General features: G+C 40.9%; 1 protein-coding gene across 1 annotated transcript in view; it reads left to right on the forward strand.

Annotated features, from left to right (window-relative positions):
• The window catches only part of Vps41 (VPS41 subunit of HOPS complex), a 159,792-nt gene that overhangs the window by 67,166 nt on the left and 72,363 nt on the right, over positions 1–20,263 (forward strand). The window contains exons 5-7 of the mRNA XM_055603954.1: positions 2,897–2,971; positions 10,707–10,769; positions 13,520–13,585. Coding sequence (XP_055459929.1) covers positions 2,897–2,971; positions 10,707–10,769; positions 13,520–13,585 — 204 coding nt within the window. The remainder of the gene's footprint in view (positions 1–2,896; positions 2,972–10,706; positions 10,770–13,519; positions 13,586–20,263) is intronic.

A 20,263-nucleotide genomic window follows, 5' to 3' on the forward strand; every position in this document is an offset into this window, starting at 1 on the left:
AAATGTACTGCTTATCTTTTGAAATGTAACTTTAAAATATGGAGAATAATGTATGATAAATGTGTATGGCGATAGCATGATGAAACCTGTCAGTTTTATTCTAACCTAAAAATTATCCGTAAAAAGAAAGGTATGTAAATTGTGTGATGAAACAGTTATAAAGGAAACATAGCTCTAGTCCATGGGAATAGATTATGTGACACTTTCTCAAAACTTTTTTCTGGACTGTCCTTTACAGGAGTGAAGATTTAGATCTTTGTTTGCTTTCATAATCCTGTTTTGCCTATTTTTATGTATTGTATAAATGGGGTTGGATTGTGAATGTTAGGGTAATGAAAAGATGCTTACTCTCAAGGAGAAGCCTTGAGAACTCTAAGGGAAAAACAAAAACAAAAACAAAAAAGAACCTGATGCATTTTCAGAGACATCTAAGCACAGTTAAGTGGAGGAAGGCTTTTCGTGGAAAGACACTTCATATGGAGGCATGTGTCATGTAGAGGCACACACTTCCCACGTGGAGATGACTTCTCATGTGGGCGCATGCTTCATGTGGAGAGACACTTCATATGGAAAAATGCATTATGCTCCTGGCTTAGGAGAATCAGTATCATGAAGATAGCAGAAAGCCTGTGGTCATGGTAGGGTAATCCTGCTAGCCATATGCAGTGCTCTTAATGAGACTGAGCAGGTTTCCTCTAAGCTAAAGCTTTCTAAATCATGACTAGATGTTGAGTTTTGATAGACACTTTCTATATCTGTTAAGATGGTTCTGTAATTTTTCTCTTTTGCTAATACATAAGCTAGTGGTGCATCATCTCTATGCTAAACCAGACTTGCACTCTTGAAATACACTTGGCTTTGATGTATATCCTGGCTTTGCTAATTGTTTCTTCAGGGTTGTCCATTTCGATCCTTGCTTGTCCTTTTTCCCAGGATGTTCTTACTGAAGTTTGTTATTATGGGCTATATAGGCCTAGTAAAGTAAGTTGAGAAGCATTTCCTTATTCTGTTCTTTGAAAGAATTTATATAACCTAGTTCTGATGTGTAACTTGCAGAAAAGGCCTCATAACAAAGTCTTGATACTCCATGGCTACATGCAGCTCTTGGATTTAGCTTTGTAGGTGTAGAACACACTGTCCCCAGAAATTTCTGCAGTGGGAAGATTGTGTGATCTCTGTGCATTTCAGTACAGTCATGTGTAAGTTTCAAACCTTTGATATGTGTTACAATGACTGAGGGATTACATTTTTAATTTTATTTAATTTTCAGTGATATGATCTTGATGCTTTCATTGTAACCGTAGCTTTTAACTGACTTAGCCATTACTGTGCCCACTAATAGTCACTTGTGGACAGTGCTCCATTTGTCAGAGGAAAAACAGTAGGTCACACTCACCCATGAAGATATATTTTAAGTCATACATAACAGGTGCTAGTTAAAATGCAGTGAGGTGTCTGTATAGCTCATACTTGACAAGAGTAAGGAGGTTATAAAATGTTGTTTGAAAGATTAGAATGGAAGATGACCATCTTAAGAAGTTGCTTGTTCCCAGAAGACTGTGTGGCTGATGTTCAGACTTTGGTTCTGCTCAGGGCTTTCCCAGGCAAACTTACTTTGTCTTTGCATTTTCCTTGTGTATTCTGCAGTACTTGTCATCTTCAGTCCTTCTTCACAGTTGTGTATACTGTTCATCTGCTCTTAGTTCTGCTGTGATTCTGTACTATGGACTTCAGCTTACTCTCCTGTAAAGTGAATCGCCTGTCTTTCTTGGTTAACATGCCAAGAGCTTTGAGAACTAGCAGGTTTTCTTGGACTGCCTATCAGAATGTTGTGTGGTAGTTTAGGGATCCAAATGTGGAAGGTTTCTCTGGCCCGAATACCTGGGAACTTGCCTCAGAAATCAGTCAGTGTGTGGCCTTTGTAAAGTGCGTGGATCTTGTTGTGCTCTGACCTTTCCATAATGACCATGAGATACTTTCCTGTTCAAATTCAGCAATTTGTTTTGTGTGTTTCCCTTTATCTCATCAAGAAGGCAAATTGGGTAATTTTGAAACTCTACATGTGTGCTTTTGTTATTAACAGCTATAGACTGGTGGTTTGCTTTTCCTTTCCATGGTTTGCGTCTATGGAGCTTTGTGTAGGTTCTTGGAATCTGTAATTACTTAGGATTCAAAGAAAAAGCTAGTGTGTGATGCTGACAAGTGGTCATTGAGTTTTGGCTTTATTTGGAAACCCCTGTATGAATATTTTATTAAGTAAATAATCAGCTACATAGAAATTTAAAATGTACTTCTTATATTTAAGTTTTTGAAAATACCTCAAAAGTGAAATCTTAAATTTGAAATTATTCATAAGAGGAGAGGATACAAATTAATTAATGTGGTATAGGCTATGGCTTCCCTAAACAAAGTGCTAAGCATAAAGTATAAATGAAATGTTGATGTGGTTATTCGTTAGGGAACAAACCAACTGGTGAAACAAAGTAAAACAAGCAAAAAATGAATTCACATGCTGACTTCCATTTCTCCTTTTTTATTTTTATTTTTGTTCTTTTAATAGATTTTGGTTGGGAAAGAAAATTTTTAAGGGTGTAAAATAAATGAGCTAAGTGGAAAGAAATGTAAGATTCTGAGAAGTAACATTTTCACTATGCTGCAGACATATGCAAGAGAATTTGTGGCCATCATGGGTTTCTGAGTTCATGCCGAATGTAGGAACAAAGCTCTGTTTGTTTTATGTATTTGAAATGCTAACATTTTCATCTCAGAACAAAGTTTACTTTAATTCATGAAGCTACTAATTCATGTCATGTCAGTTTTGCAAAGTTCAAAGACATCTGATTGTTGAAATGTTTTCCTAAAGTTTTACTTGCCACTTGCTTTTTGTTTTTAATAGAGTCCTGTGAAGATAAACCAGATTAGTTTGGATGAAAGTGGAGAACACATGGGCGTGTGCTCAGAGGATGGCAAGGTATGTGAGAAGTGGGAAGTTGTTTGGACAAGGAGTGCTAGGTTTTATGCGAAAGTGATTGGATGCTGTCTGCTTACTCTACACCTGTGCGCAGAGAGCCTTGGTTATCCTTTCTCAATATTGGACTTGCTTTTGATTGCTCATAATTAAAATAAAATATATTTTGCCCAAATGTGCCTTAGGAAAAGTAATTACAAGAATGTCAATAATCTAACTAGTATTAAGCTGATTAACAGCTGTGGCAGGGTGACGTGTCCCCTTAATCATTACTGCTGTGCCACTCTGACTTCAGTGACTAGTCTGCAGCTCCTGCAAGACAGTAGTTTAATGCTTTTCTGCCATAAATCCACAAAATTGGATTTTGTGGGCATGATTTCTGTGGGCTGGTGGTTTTCATTTTAACACACAAGTTATGAATGTTACTCTTGAATTATAGAATCTTTTGATAAGCAATCATAGTTTATCAGAAGAATAAAGTGTCTTACAATGGCCACATTAAATAAATGTAAAATCAATATATGTACAGTTTTCTAAAAACCTGGCACCTACTTCCTGGACCGAGGACATACATCATTTGTGCAGCGTATAGCTAACAACTATCAGTGCTTCTTGCTTATGGTATGCTGTGACATTTAGTGGTTGTGATGATTGATTTTCCACTTGCAAGAATATCTTCTTTGTTTTTAAGTCGATGGAAGTCTTTTCTAATGTTGGCTTACAGTGATAAAATCCTAATGCAGAGTATTCAGGGCACTTCTCTAGAATAACAGTTAAAAAAAGAATGCATTAAAAATCATCATATAAGTTTATGCATTCCTTAGTGAATAGAGATTTCCTAATCTAATTTCATACATTTTAAGTGCTCTGAACTCAATGGGCCATTAAGCAGAGTAAATTAAAAACAATATACTCAGTACAAAAGAGGTTGTACCCATTTCTGTCTATCAACAGTGTTACACCCATTAATCTGTTAACAAGAACAACACAGTTTTTTTTTTCATGTGCACAGATGCATGTTATTTTTCTCAGCTTCCACAAAGTCTTTGGAAACACAATTAGACTAATACTTTTCAAAGTACTACCAAAGTTCATAGTACTCTGTGAAATTCCGAGATGAACCTAGTGTCAGAGAGAGAGAGAGAGAGAGAGAGAGAGAGAGAGAGAGAGATGAGGGAAGTATTGGTTTGTGTGGAACTTGTAAAGAATCATCGTGTTGTTGAGACATTTTGTACATATATTTGTAAAAAAAAAAAAAAAAAAAAAAAAAAAAAACCAAAAGAACAAAAAACGTTAATCTTAAGTTTCTTTACTTAGAGGCCAGGAATTATTTCTGAACATATAGCAAATAGAAGTTTCTTTAAACTATCTGGGCAAGTAAGAATATTCAGCTTTTTTGAATGAAAAGGCTCACTAAGGATCCCGGCACTTTCACTGTTGAAGAATTATTAGTAATATCTTATAGTGGAGTCTTCCAGTTACTTCGTCTGCTCTGCAATATGATGATCTGGGAGTTCCCATTGCACCTTTCTTTTTTTTTTTTTAAAAAAAAAACTTTTATTAATTACACTTTATTCACTTTTTATACCCCCATAAGCCCCTCGCTCCTCCCCTCCCAATCTCACCCTCCCTTCCCCTTCTTCACGAATGCCCCTCCCCAAGTCCACTGAGAGGGGAGATCTGCCTCTCCTTCCTTCTGATCTTAGTCTATCAGATCTCATCAGGAGTGGCTGCATTGTCATCTTCTGTGGCCTGGTAAGGCTGCTCCCACCTCAGGGGGAGGTGATCAAAGAGCAGGCCAATCAGTTTATGTCAGAGGCAGTCCCTCTTCCCATTATTATGTAACCCACTTGGACACTGACCTGCCATGGGCTACATCTGTGCAGGGGTTCTAGGTTATCTCCATGTATGGTACTTGGTTGCAGTATGAGTCTCTGGAAAGACCCCTGTGTTCAAATTTTCAGTTCTGTTGCTCTCCTTGTGGAGCTCCTGTCCTCTCCAGATCTTACTATTTCCCACTTCTTTCATAAGATGCCATGCACATTGCCCAACAGTTGGCCATAAGTCTCAGCATCTGCTTTATAATCTGCAGGGCTGAGCCTCTCAGAGGCCCTCTGTGGTAGATTCCTAACTTGTTTCCTGTTTTCTTCTTCTTTGCCTTTTCATCCTCTTTGCCTTTCGGGATGGGGATTGAGCATTTTAGTCAGGGTCCTCCCTCTTGATTAGTTTCTTTAGGTGTACAGATTTTAGTAGGTTTATCCTATATTATATGTCTATATGAGTGAGTATATACTGTGTGTGTCTTTCTGCTTCTGGGACAGCTCACTCCAGTTCCCACCATTTACCTGCAAATGTCATGATTTCCTTATTTTTCTTTGCTGAGTAATATTCCATTGTGTAGATGTACCACAATTTCTGTATCCATTCCTCAGTTGAGGGGCATCTGGGTTGTTTCCAGCTTCTGGCAATTGCACCTTTTAAGCAAACACTACGCTTTCCTGGTTTAGAAAAGTGTATATCTGTCTTGTTTTTGTGTGGTTCTATGATATATTTTAAAGTGTTTTCTTTTCATATCTTTTATTAGCATTACTACAATTCTAAAGACATCTCACAGTGCATGTATTTATGTAAGTCAGCCCTGCCTAGCAGCCAGTGTTATGAAAATTGGGAGGCTGTGTAAGATAATGTATGAAGTGGTTAGTTACCATAAGAACAGAAGGGCCTACATTGAGGTCACATGTCTCTTTGAGTAGCTGTTACAGTTTTTTTTTCCTTTCATTGGTTTAATCAGATCATTTCATTTCTTTCACTGCTGATTTTTGATATTTGCATTGGTTTTAACGTCAACATTCTGATAGTTGTTTGATGTTTACTCATGTATCAGGCTATGTCAGTTCTTTCTCAGGGCTTCCTTGTACTTAAGCTCTACATTTGAGATATCAGGCATACAAAGTGTCTGTGTCTGTAGCTTCATTTTGGTAACATGGATTTATAGACAACTTTCAGGATAAGGTTTCAAAATAAGTTTTACTTTCTTATCTGTGAAGGATGCCTTCATATAGAGTGTACAAAACAATATCTGGCTTGATAGATTTTTTTTCTCAAATTTTAGGAATAATGCCCTCTTTGTTCTCAGAAAAGTGGAATGTCCCTACCCACTCACTCCAGCTCATCAAGTCCCATGTGGACTGATGTCATCCTCTTCCCCTGTGGCCTGGTAAGGCAGTCCCATTAGGGGTAAGTGATCAAAAAGCAAGGAACAGAGTCTGTGTCACAGACAGCCTCCGCTACCTTTACTAGGGAACCTATATGAAACCTGAGCTGCCCCTCAGTGCCATATTGGTAGAGGACCTAGGTCCAGTCCATGCATGGTCCTTGGTTGGTACTTCAGCCTCCACAGGCCCCTCTGGGCCCTTGTTAGTTGGCTCTGCTAGTCTTCTTGTGAAGCTTTTGTCACCTCTAGGTCCTTTTATCCTTCCCTCATTTTTCCACTAGACTTGTTATGCTTTGCCCAATGTTTGGCTGTGAGTCTCAGTATCTGTTTTGAACCCTTGTTGGTTAAAGCCTCTCAGAGGACAATTCTGATAGGCTCCTGTCTGCAAGTTCAGCAGAGTATCACTAATAGTATCAGGGGTTGGCTCTTTTCCATGGGGTAGGTCTTGGGTTGGGCCAGGCATTGGTTGGACATTCCCTCAATCTCTGTTCTGTCTATTTCATTTGTCCCTGCAGGTCTTGTAAGGCAGAATAAGTTTTGAATTTAAATTTTTGTGGGTGGGTTGGTGTTTTCCACCATCTACCAGGAGTCTTGTCTAGCTAAAGGGTGTCCTTTTCAGTCTTCATGCATGGCCCCTGCTACTAGGAGTCTCAGCTAGAGTATTCCTCATACCCACTCAAAGGCCGATTCTGACTTAGGTCTCCAGCTTGTCACAAAGATGCCCCTACCGATAGGTTCTCTTTTCTCTGAAGGCCATCTTGCCTCCCACCCCCACTGTCCCCAGGTCTGATCTCTACCCTTATTTCTCTCTGTGTTCTCTGCTACCTTGTTCCCTCTTTTTAACCACTACCTCTGGCTAGTCTGTTTCCCTTTTCAGTGAGATTTAGCATCCTCTCTGGGGTCCTCCTTATTACTTATCTTCTTGGGGTCTGTACGTTTTAGTAAGTTTATCCTGTACTATATGGCTAAAATCCACTTATGAGTGAGTACATACCATGTATGTCTTTCTGGGCCTGGGTTACCTCATGATTCTCTTTTCTAGTTCCCACCATTTGCCTGCAGATTTCATGATTTCCTTGTTTTTAATGGCTGAGTAGTATCCTATTGTATAAATTACCACAGTTTGTTTTTATGCATTCTTATGTTGAGGGACAATTTCCAGCTTCTGGGTATTACAGAAAAAGCTGTTATGAACATAGCTGAGCAAGTGTCCTTGTTTGATGGAGCATCTTTTGAGTATATGTCCCTGATGACTAAGGATGTTGAACATTTATATAAGTGCTTCTCAGCCATTCGATATTCCTCTGTTGAGGAATTCTCTGTTTAGCTCTGTGACCCATAATTTAATTGGGTTATTTTGTTTGTTGCTGTTTATTTTTTTTGAGTTCTTTATATATTTTGGATATTAGCCCTCTGTCAGATATAAGATTGGTGAAGAACTTTTTCTAAACTCTAATCTGCCTTTTTGTTTTATTGACAGTGTCCTTTGCCTTACAGAAGCTTTTCAGTTTCAAGAGGTTCCATTTATTAATTATTGATCTAATATCCTGAGCTTTGGAATTCTGTTCAGGAAGTTGTCTCCTGTATGATTAAAGGCTGGTTCTTTTTTTTTTTTTTTCACTTTTTTTTCTTTATTAATTACACTTTATTCACTTTGCTTCTAATTTGTTGATTGCAGCCCTGAGTTTTATCACTGCCTGCATTCTACTCCTGTTGAGTGTGTTTACAGTATGGAAACTTGCTGGACTCTATCAAACTTCCCGTAAAGACCTGAGTGCAGCTCTTGCCTGTCCTGCTTCAGAAGCACCAATTCCATTTAGAAAAGCAGTGACTCTGTGCCGTCCCAACACTGAGAGCCAAGGTGCCAGTGGCTTGTTGTTGCCGTGCCTGGAATCTGTTCTGAGATTGTTGCGTGTCACATCGCGTCGTGTTCCTCTTGGGCCCCGACAACCCCCATCAGCAGAGGAGTGGGAAAGGCTTGGCTAACTCCTTCTTTTGGTCAGATCTGTGTATGTGGCCCCAGAGCTCGAATGAACAACTCCCCTTTTCTGTCTTTCTGCCTGTTGGGTCACAGATACAGGCATGTCCGCCACCCCTGCCTCAAAGATTTGATTGTTGTGATGTGTGAATCTGTCTCTTAAGAGAATTCTCTGCTTGAAGCTTGGGAGAATGAACCATTCACAACTTACCAACATTAACGCAAGAAAAACTTGAGTTTTTTTAGTTTTTGAAATTTGTAGTTTTGGATTTGTTATTTAAAATATCATAAAGAAGTGTCATTAGACTGTGTTGATTTAACAAAATACTTTTAGACTGGGAAGTCCTTAACAGCAAAACATTATTTCCCACAGCTCTGAGGATATGAAGATCCCGGGATCAGCATCTGATGAGGAGGGATATCCTCCCTGTTCCCAGAGTCCTCCCTGGTGTGAGGGTGCATTTGTCTCTTTAGTGTCAGAAAGCAGGCAGGTAAAAGTGCCTGTTTAGCTTCTTTTATTACGTTTAGAATGGCATTTATAGTGTTCCTGAGGGACCATCGTACCAAAGGCCTTCCCTCCTAATACCATCACTTTGGGCATTAGATTAAACACAATAATTTGAGGGATATAAACGTTGAGACCAATATGTGAAAGGCTTCATGGTGAATTCCTTTAAAAGTAAAGAAATCCTATTAGAGACTAGAAAAGAAGCAAAGTCACCACAAATGCTAGGATTGTAAATAAGGGCTCCAACACTATCGGTTTCTCTGATAATTCCTGTACTTCCCATGCTCTTCCGGTTAGACTGTAAATCAATTAGAGCTAGTGTGTTGAGGCTAACGATATGGCTTAGTGGTTAAGAGTTGTTGCTCTTGCAGAGGACTGGCTTCAACTCCCAGCACCCACATTTTGCCTTCCTACTGTCTGTAACCCCAGTTCCAGCAGATCTAATGCCTTCTCTTCTGACTTCTTCAGGTATCAGGAATGTACGTGATGTATATACATACATTTAGGCAAACACTCATACATATTAAAAAAAACTTGAATAAATATAACAAGTCTATGAAATATGTTTGGCCATTAAATATGAACATAATTATTACCTGTGCTTTAACATTCCCATCCCATGTTTCATGGGCCTTATACACATGTGAAAGTTAACCAGAAGATTTGGAAAGAATGTCTGCAGAAGCACTGCTGATAAAAGTCTTGGTCTGGTACCAAAGCAAGTGGTTAGCAGTGGAAGGAGAATATGCGTTGTGATGAAGTCACACATTGCCAACTTCACTGTAGTGACAAAGAACCAACCACTGCAGCAGACATAAAGCTCTCAAAAGTAGTGCTGAAAAGGCCCCAGTGGAATGTCAGATGATTTCATTTGTGTGAAACTTAAATGGCAGTGTGAATTGTGCACAGCAATAGGTCCCAGGGCAGTGGGGGGATTTAGGAATCAAATTGTTGACTGAGAAGTACAGTAGAGGAGCTCCTTGGATTCTGTTTGTTTGTTTGTTTGTTTGTTTTCTTTCTCTCCTTCCTTCTCTTCTCCCTCTTTCCCCTCCAACCTTCCTTTTCTTCTCTTTCTTTCTTGGCTTTTCTTAGGCTAGACTAAAACTCCTGGTCCTGCAGCCCCAACTTCTGAGTATCAGGAGTACACTGGCATCTGCTTAAATTCTCATTCTTGATCTGGCTGATGGTTGAAGAGTCAGGTTTATGTCACAGCTTATGCCAAACTAAAAATCTGATTTGTTTCCTTTTTGTTATACACATTAGACCTAATTACGTTTTTCTTGTGTTTCTGCGGTGACTGATTGAGAAGCTGTGCAGAAATGTGACTGAATAAAAAGGCTCAGGATAGCATGAAAGTAAACACTGATGAGGGGCAACTTAAATCTTCCATTTACACTGAATAGATTCAGCATAAGATTGTAATGATCTCATTTAGTTCATTATCTTGCTAGATCGATGTGTGCATGTGTGTACATGCATGTATGTGTGAATGCATGTGTATATGTGTGTATGACTGTGTGTGCATGCCTGTGTGCACATGTTTGTGTGTCTGTGAGCCATATTTGTGCGACTCAAGAAAGAATGTCCTTTCTCCTTATGGGAGAAAAACAGTTCCATTAGCCTGTAGGAAGTTCACAAAAGAACATTAGTAACTTGCCTGTGTCTATTTCATTTCTGAAAGTTGGCATTTGTTTAATAAATCTGTAGTGAGTAAAGGGAACTCTATCCATGTGATGCTTGTAAAAGCTGTTTTATTTTCATTTTAAGCATTAAAATATATTTGCACTGTTTTCCCCGTTTCTCCCTCCATCTCCTCACCTATGTGCCAAATTCTTTAAGATGCTTGTAAGAGCTTCATTTAACAGAATGAACACCGGTGGAATAGTTTGCACTGAGTGCTTCATAGGGGTCACAGGGATTTGGAATCGTTGGAATGTCTCACATTGCCTTTCCTGTATTTTTTTTTATTATTATTATTTTTCTCTGCTCACCCTCTGTTCCTGTCATGACACAATGACGTGCCCTTTTCATTTCTCAGCTGCAGGTATTTGGACTGTACTCTGGAGAAGAATTTCATGAGACTTTTGACTGTCCCATTAAAGTAAGTATTTAGCAAGTTTTTAACCTCATGAAGGTGTTTTCCCCTCTAGATGAGGGTGACTGTAGCAACGCAGACACTGCTTGTCCTGTTACACAGGTGACTGTCCAGTCCATGGTGTGCTGGTGCCACTTCAATGCTGCCACTGAGGCCAGACTGACTGCAGTTTCAGTCTGTGCTCTGGGAGCTTTGCTTTGAGCAGATTAAATCTCTTACTCTCTTTTACACACACACACACACACACACACACACACACACACACACATCATTCTAACTAAGATGACTGGGTCAAAACAATCATAATAATTTCTGAGCTAAAAGAAGTCATATTAGCTGCTTGTGGTGATAGTGTGTTTTGTCTTTGAGTAATAGCTATGTAGATAGAATAATGTCTGACTGAGCTTTGGGCAGGTACAGGTACCTGTGGCCTTCTGTGTGCAAGAGCACAGTAGAAATGGAGAGGCCAGAAAGTTTCCACTGTGTCCAGTAAGTGGCAGAAAGCCTTGCTTAGAGGTGCATGAAAGACTGACGGGGCCATAAAAGCCAGACTAGAGTAGGCAGACCCTTCAGACCAAGGAATTTGGTTTTCATCTAATTGATCATTAATAACAAGAGTGGCATAGAAGGAGGCTGGCTCTAGAAGGACTACAGAGACTTTATGCAGTAGAGATGGCAGGTTTGATGGATAAGACACCAGAAGATCAGCTGCAGACACCTAGAATGGTAAAGTATCTGCTGTCCTCTTAAAAGGAGGTGATTTTCCTTCACGTGTTTATTCAAATATTGATTGACCAGGAGTAAAGGATAGATAAAATCTGACATGTGTTTTAGAAGGCTGACTTTGCCAGAAAGGAAGGGAATTTAAACAGGGGAGTCGCTGGGAAAGACACAATTTAGAAGATTATGTAATGCACTGAACAAAGCACTAAGGAGCTTAGTAAAGGGAGAAATCTTGAGTGTTCAAGATGGAGAAATGTATTGAGACAGTTTTCAAGAGGTAGACATTTTCTTAGTGACAGCGTGACTGAGTGAAGTCAAAGATGGAGGCACAGAGGATAAATCCAGTATCTTGCTGTAGTAATGGCTTGAGGAAATAAATCTCCCCAATAGTATTAGGTAATAATTTGAGTGAAAGCATTGGAAGTTGGCCGGGAATTTAGAGAGCTGGGGTGCATCAGGTGGTTTTACAGAGGCTTTAGAAACAGATATTGGCCTTCTCTGTTGGGATTGTCCCTTAAACACAGTTAGTAATTAGAGGTAAGTGAGAGGAAGCCATTTTTAAGGATAGTAGCCACTTCACAACTACAGTGTGAAAAGAGAAGATTGATGTTGATATTTTGGAGTTCTCCAAAGACTGCAGTGGAAATAAAAATAGCCAGTAGCCTGGGAGGCAGTCCTTAGAAAGACTGCGAAGAAAATCCAGGGTGGTGACTAGAATGTCAAGAAGGGAGACGGCCGTGGGCTTAAAGGCAACCTGGAGATGAAACAGACTTCAGCCAGTGTTTCAAATGGCAACTGTAAGCTTACTGATGGGTGGCCTTAGTAGGATGGCAGCCAGGGCGAGTCCCAGGAAAGGAGTCAGAAGCACTAGTACAGACTCTTCTTTCAAGACATTATTAGTCCATAAAAATGGTATCATCTGGCGATAGAAGGGGCAGTGTGCAGAGATAATGTCTATAGACTTATGTTTTGGTTAATGGTGAGAGTGAGTAGAGAGAGGAAACAGTGCTTGACAGAGCAGCACTGAGCAATAAGATTAGCAGCTTAGGCAGGGAGAGTCTGAGTCCTGCCCATGAATGAGACAGGCACTGGGAGGGAGGCTCAGCCCAGCTGATCAAGCTCCGAGGAGCAGTTAGTGCATCGATCCTCCCTCTCCTCCCCCTGCCTTATCTTTCTGAACTTATATGGGGCAGGGGGCAAGGTATTTTTAGAGAGAGATGCTCGTTATACGTTGTAAGAGAGCTTGCAAGACTCTTAGAGACTGTAAGAACTTGGAAGGATGTAATGTGTTTCTGTGTTGGTAGTTACGATGGATTAGGGCAGAGCTGAAGAAAACGTTAAGCTAACAAGTAGGAATGTTCACAAAAATGAGAGGATGTTTTTAAAATTATGTTGACGATGACAGTGTTGAGAAGTCTGTTAACCTGCCCCATTGGAGGAGGAAAATATATTAGTAATTACAGAAGTGTAAAATATATTCACCTGAGGGTTAGTGAAGTTTCTAATGTTATGGATAGTTGAGGATGGAAAGGTAAGAAGGGAGAAGCTTATATACAGATGGGTCTCAAAGGGAGGTAGGCTGATTGGAGCTCCTGGGACTTCACTGCTGCTTTTCCTCCCTCACTTACCTTGTGCTCATGTTATGTGACCATAAAGCCACCATCAGGAGCAGCCTCTGGAGAGACCTGCATATGGTCTGGTTCCCTGGGTCTCTTCTGTGCAGTGTACTTAGTTGCAAATGGTTGAGACATAGCACTTCCTTGGCCCATCCCCTGCAGAGGAATCTGCTCAGTGCAGCTCACCCAGCCAGATGCTAGGACCCTTCATTCTTGCATAGCTTTGGATTTTGCTTCAGAGAAGACATTTCATAACACGGGATCAAGACTAAGATGCCTTCAGCAGTTACAGGGTCGTATGTGAGTGTCCCTGCCAAGACCCAGTTTTTAGATCATGTAGTTCACAGTGGAGCAAAGGTTGTCACATGCTGTCATCGGTGACTTTTAATCCCAGCTTGGGTACTTTTTCTTTTATAGATCATTGCTGTGCACCCACAGTTCGTGAGATCCAGTTGTAAGCAGTTTGTGACAGGAGGGAAAAAGGTAAGGCTGTGTGACTCTTCCAGGCCCTGTGGCCTGTGACAAATGATGATGTAATACAGCTGTGAGAGTTCAGTCTCTCAGGTACTTGGTGCTGGTTACTCACTACCTTGCTTTGAAGTTCATAACACCTGAAGTGTGGAAATAATTGTCCGTGGGTCTCCTCTTGGATATCCTGTTGTTGCCCTGTGTCATGGAAATCTTGCAGCTTTGGTTCTGCAGAATCAACCCCTTCCCACACTCCAGCAATTCATCAATGGGGTAGATATTGGGGTGATCCAACTGAGAGCTCTATCTGGGCCTGGGTGATAGCTGAGCTGGCCAGCCTGCCAGCTTTCCTGTACTGCCCCGGGGGTAGCTAACCCAATGCCACAACCAGCCAGGAGCAGGGAGAGTTCTCAGGGCTGATTCACCAGCACCCCTACCACCAGGGCCAGCTCTTCTGTGCTGCCAAGGTAAAGTTCAGGGCCTGCTCTCCTGAGTGCCAAAGCTGCCATAGGTGGCAAGCTTGCCGTGGGTGAGAAGGGGCAAGGGAGCAGGAAGGAAACAATTTTTATTGAGGTATATATGTGTTTGTGTCTCTGTAAGTGAATGCAAATGCCCAAAGAGGTCAGAGGTGCCAATAGATACCCTGAAGGTAGTGTCACAGGCAGTTGTGAGCCATGTGATGTGGGTGCCCTACACCAAACTCAGTCCTTTGCAGAAGCAGTGTGTACTCATTTATTATCATTATTATCATTTATTCACTTTGTATCCTGGCTATGGCCCCCTCCATTATCTCCTCCCACTCCCCAACCCTTTTCCCCCCATGTCCCTCCACTAGTCCACCGATAGGGGAAGTCCTTCTTCCCTTCTATTTGACCCTAGCCTATCAGGTCTCATCAGGACCATCTGGGTCTTCTTTCTCTGTGGTCGAGTAAGGCCACCTCACCAGGAGGAGGTGACTATAGAGCTGGTCACTAAATCCAGCCTCTACGGGAACCCCACAAGGAGAGTAACAGAACCAGAAAACTTGAACACAGGGAACTTCCCAGAGACTCATACTCCAACCAAGGACTATTCATGGGGATAACCTAGAACCCCTGCACAGATGTAGCACATGACAGTTCAGTGTCCAAGTGGGTTACATAGTATCGGGAAGAGGGATTGCTTCTGACATAATCTGATTGTCCTACTCTTTGTTCACCTCCCCCTGAGGGGGGAGCAGCCTTACCAGGCCACAGAAGATGACAATGCAGCCACTCCTGATGTGATCTGATAGACTAAGATCAGAAGGAGGGAGAAGAGGACCTCCCCTATCAGTGGACTTAGGGAGGGGCATGTGTGAAGAAGGGGGAGGGAGTGTGGGAAAGGGGGAGAAAGAGGGAGGGACTTAAGGGGGTTACAAAGTGAATAAATTGTAATTAATAAAAAATTTAAAAAAAAGAGACAGCCTATGCTCCCTTTACTAGGGAACCCACATGGAAACTGAGCTACCCATGGGCTACATCTGAGCAAGGGATCTAGGTCCTCTCCATGCATAGTCCATGACTGATTGATTCATCAGACTCTGTAGACACCTAGGACCAGATTTTTTGGCTCTGTTGGTCTCCTTGTAGAGCTCTAGTCCCTTCCAGGTCTTTCTATCTTCTTCTTCTTCTGTAGGATTCCCTGCACTCTGCCCAAAGTTTGACTATGAGTCTCAGCATCTGCTTCAATACCCTGTTGGGTAGATTCTTTCAGAGGCCCTCTGTGATAGGCTCCTGTCCTGTTCTCTGTGTCCTCTGCTTCTAATGTCTATACTGTTTGCCCCCTGAATGGTGATTAAGCATCTTCCCTAGGGTCCTCTTTGTTGTTTCACTTCTTTAGTACTATAGATTTTAGTGTGTTTATCCTATATTTTATATCTGATAACCACTTATAAGTAAGTATATACCATGTGTGTCTTTCTGCTTCTGGATTACCTCACTCAGGCGGAAAAAAAAAAAAACTTAAAGAAATGCTCAACATCCTTAGTCAGCAGCAAAATGCTAATCAAAATGTTCCTGAGATTTCACCTTACACCATCAGAATGGCTAAGATCAAAAATTCAAGTGACAACACATGCTGGAGAGGATGTGGAGAAAGGGGAACTCTCCTCCATTGCTGGTGGGAATGTAAACTTGTATAACCACTTTGGAAATCAATCTGGCAGTGTATACTTTTAATCCCTGAGTCTATTCTCTAGCCCCCTTCTTACAACTTTCCTTCTGACAATTCTCATCCATCCAGCCTGCTACACTCTGGCTCCTCTCCATGTCTGCGCTTAAAATGTCATTCCCCACCAATGATCAGTTCCATTTCTGTGAAGTCCAATGGTTCAAAACTTAGATCATTATCAGTGGTCATCTTTGCAAATGAAACTGTCTCTTACTTCCCTCTTTAAGACTATAGCTTGGTCAACGCCACTCCCCACCTTTCTTGCTTTATATTTCTTCACAGCACCCTTTAAACAGCTGGCATGGGTCAGCTTTCCTCTCTCATTTCCCTGGCTTTTGCTACTGTACAGCAGACGAGAGGCCAGGCTAGCTCTGCTACAGTCACACACTTGGGGCCAGCTCACCAGTGCCAGCTCTACTGTACTAGCCAGTGCTGCATCTGGCAAGGGGTGGAGCCAGCACTTCAGAGTGCCACAACCAGTGAGGGGTCGGGCCAGCTCTGCACAGTTGAACATCAACATGGTCCCCGCTGGCAGCCTAGACCAGGGATGTCCACATGGCCTTTGGTGGTAATATGAGCTGTGGATATTGACACAGACCTTTGCTCCTGCATGACCACAGAGGTATGGCCCTCAGTGACAGCCTGGGCCAGGACTTCACAATGGCTTCGGGTAGCGGGGCCGGGTGCTCACACCAGGCTGTTCCTCTTTACCCTCACATCTCCAGTTATGCCTTTCCTCATACCGTTCTGCTTCTCTTTCTCTTCCATCTCTCAACCCAATATTTGAACATCATCGTGGCTCCTGCTGTGGGCCGGCCATGCATTAGGTGGACCTCTGGTTGTCTTCTGCCAGCATATACCCTGTGACAGCAGCAGGCCTCTGAAATAGTGACTATTGTGAGTAATCAGCTTCATCTGGAAAATACTGGCAAGCTTTCAGGAATTATTAACCGAGTTATAAACCTTGAAAATGTTTATAAACATTATAGACAAAATGAGGAAAGCAAAGACTGTATTGGTCCAAAAGCAATTTTTACTGTTTTAACTGGAGTTTTAAACTAGCACCAGAAATTTACAGAACAAGTAGCAACTATTGGTAACCTTGCAATAATCTTGTCATGGGTGCTAAGAGTCTGTTGTATAGAGTGGGAAGCAGATCATGTAGAAGAAAAGAAAAATAAAGGCAAATACTGTTAACTGAGAGGTGAGAACCAGAAATAACTTGACATTTAAAAACCTGGAGATGAACTACCCAGATTGAAGCAAGATGTGTTTTACCTTGAGAACACCAACTACACACTGATCTGTTCTATAGTCCTTTACATTATGTGCCAACTTCTACAAACATGGTTGATGTGACCCATAGGCTGTGGACAGGGAAGGCAGGAAGGAAAGTGAGGGTCTGCTACTAAGATTTGTGAGTTGCTCATAATAATAGTGAGAAATCATATTTAATATATTGGTTGTCTAAATATTTTTAAAACATTTATTTACTGATATATATTTTCCTTTTTCTTTGTTTTTGTTTTGGCTTTACAACACAGGGTTTCTCTGTGTAGCCTTGGCTGTCCTGGACTCGCTTTGTAGACCAGGCTGGCCTCGAACTCAGAGCAATCTGCCTTCCTCTGCCTCCCCGAGTGCTAGGATTATAAACGTGCCCCAGTGCACCCGCTTACATACGTATTTTTTATATATGGGTGTTTTATCTCCACACCAGAAGGTCTCATGTGATTACAGTTAGAAGATTGTGAGCCACCATGTGGTTGCTGGGAATTGAACTCAGGACCTCTGGAAGGGCAGCCAGTGCTCTTAGTAGCTTAGCCATTCTTCCAGCACCTAGTTGTCTAAATATTATTGTCTTTTTACTGATGTGAAGAGACAGCATGACCATGGCAACTCGTAAAATGAAAAACATTTAATTGGGGCTGGCTTACAGTTCAGAGGTTTAGTTTCCTATCGACATAGCAGGATGCATGGCAGCACACAGGCAGACATGGTGCTGGAGAAGCAGCTGAGAGTTCTACATCCAGACAGATGGGCTTAAGCTTCTGAGACCCCAAAGCTCATCCCCCTGGTCAGACACTTCCTCCAACAAAGTGATACGTAAATCCAATACCACACCTTCTAATAGTGCTACTCCCTATGGACCTGTGGGGGCCATTTTTATTCAAACTACCTCTAATATTAAAATTGATTCCTTAAAAATTTCCAAATTAATTAAAATTTAGATTTCAGAATTGTGCCTCATAAATACAACAGTGTGGAAGAAAAGACAGAGACTACCACTGCCCTGTCTCATTTGCATTTTAAGGTTCTAGCTCCTTAGTTTTGGGAAACAGTGACTTATCCACAGTGGACAGGAAATAGCAGGCCAGAGGACATTTTTTTTCTTTCTTTTTTTAGGTTCTCAAGGTAACTTCTTAGTAGTCGAATGCTGCAGTTAAATTTATGGACTCAACTGCTCGACACACAAGTGTAAAAAGCTTATTTAAAATTCTGTTTTGTTTCCTTCTTTAAAACAAAAAAGAAAGAAAAGAAGAAGCCCAGCTTTTGAAAGTGTCATCAGTAGGAGCTCTAACTCCCTGGAACCAGTGGAATTTTCCACAAGTTGGAAGTCTAATAGATGAGCATAGCCCACTGTGAATTTTGGTTTTAGACATGAAGCTGACAAGTATGTCCTGTTGGGATGCTTTTTTTATTTTTTTTCTTTTTCTTTTTAATTGTGTGTTTTGGTCTTTTTTGTCAGCAAAATAAACTTAGCTTTACAACCTTAACCTTTGAACTCTGAAATAGACTTGAGTGATAACTGAATATACTTCTTTCACAAATTATTAGCTCATTGTGACACAGATGGCAGTGGGGTTCATTTTTGAAAGACAGATAGTCATCTGCTTGCCGTTGTTGTGGGATAAAGTAAAGGGACCTGGGTACCAAGACAGGTTGCTTTATATGCTTGAAAATATCAGTTAGCAAACAGGAAAAGGACCTGCATGAATGAAAAGAAGACAGTCACTTCCCTGTTACAGGGGGAAGGCTTTCAGGTTTTGGTTTTTTTTTGTCTGTTTTTTTCTTTTCGTTTTTTGGGGGTAGATGTGGTTGCCATAGGCTTCTAGTGGTGTTCCACAAATACAGATTCTAATTGAATATCCTGAAGGATGAATCAAAAAAGTAGCTTCCTAAAAATACAATTTAAAAAAAATTTTCAAGATTATTTTACTTTTCCAGTTTTATTAAGGTGTGCTGAACACATGCAATATCATATGAGGATTTGATCAAATATACCTATTCCTCTCATATAATTACATTTTCCTGTATGTGATACAAAGACGTAAGACCTAGTCTCAGTACATTGCAGTCATCCATTTATTACCCAGTGCTATTAAATATGGTTTCTATAGTGTACATTAGCTCCTCAGAACTCACACAGCCCAAGAATGAAAATCTCTGCCCTGTGTCTAACAGCTCTCCATTTCAACCATCCCTAGCTGTAAATATTTTTAGCAGTGAGATTTTCCAGGGAGCCTTTTCATCCTACTGTGATCCCTACACACGCGTAGAGTTATTTCCTTGTGTGCTTGCTTATCTTCTGGTCAGATTGGACCTGGGCTTCTTAGGGTTGCAAGCATTTGACACCAGCTGTGTACACTGGCTTGTACAGTTCAGGGCCTTAGCTGTCCAGGGTAGTTCTGAACATTGACACGTCATGGTCATAGGCATCCTTCTATTGGCATGTCTTCTTACACAGTTACACCATTATACTTTTCAGCTGAGCATTTGTGAAGAATTAAGAATACATACTTGAAGACTTCCTGGCCAAGTCAGTATTAAGCAACAGGGCGGCACCAAGTTTGTGCACTGGCAACTTTATGCTGAAATGCTAAAAATTCTTTTCTTCTACATACCGTGTCCCAGTTGTGTTAATGGAAATTCCAAGAATTTCATGTTTTCGGCAGACCAACGTTGTAAAAATACCAACTAATAGGAAGTAAAACACAAATGTAACCTCCACAAACCTTTTTTTTTTTTTCCAATCATATAAAACCAATTTGCAAATAATCTCTATGGTAACATATTTTGGTAGAGTTTTCTGTATATTCTATACTGGTTGAGGTTAAAAATAGAAATCAGTTTCTTAAACTGGTAATCACTTAAGTCAAAATGTTGACATTTTATTATTCATTTATGGCAAATGTTAGTTGCTTTTCTATGGTTTATATGTAGGAGTGCAGGTCTTTTGAATGTGATCTGCAGTGGATGTGAAATGTGGGAAAGATCCATGCTAGCTTCACTTTCTTTTTTTTATGATTTTTTAAAATTCTTTATTAATTATACTTTATTCACTTTGTATTCCCCCTGTGGTTCCCCCCTCCTCCCATTCCAATCCCTCCCTTCCTCCACCCTCTGCATGCATGCCCCTCCCCAAGTCCACTGATAGGGGAGGACTTCTTTTCCTTCCTTTTGAGCCTAGTCAATTAGGTCTCATCAGGAGTGGCTGCATTGTCT

This window comes from Psammomys obesus, unplaced genomic scaffold, assembly GCF_907164565.1.
Source record: "Psammomys obesus unplaced genomic scaffold, mPsaObe1.curated_primary_1811, whole genome shotgun sequence".
Lineage (NCBI taxonomy): Eukaryota > Metazoa > Chordata > Mammalia > Rodentia > Muridae > Psammomys > Psammomys obesus.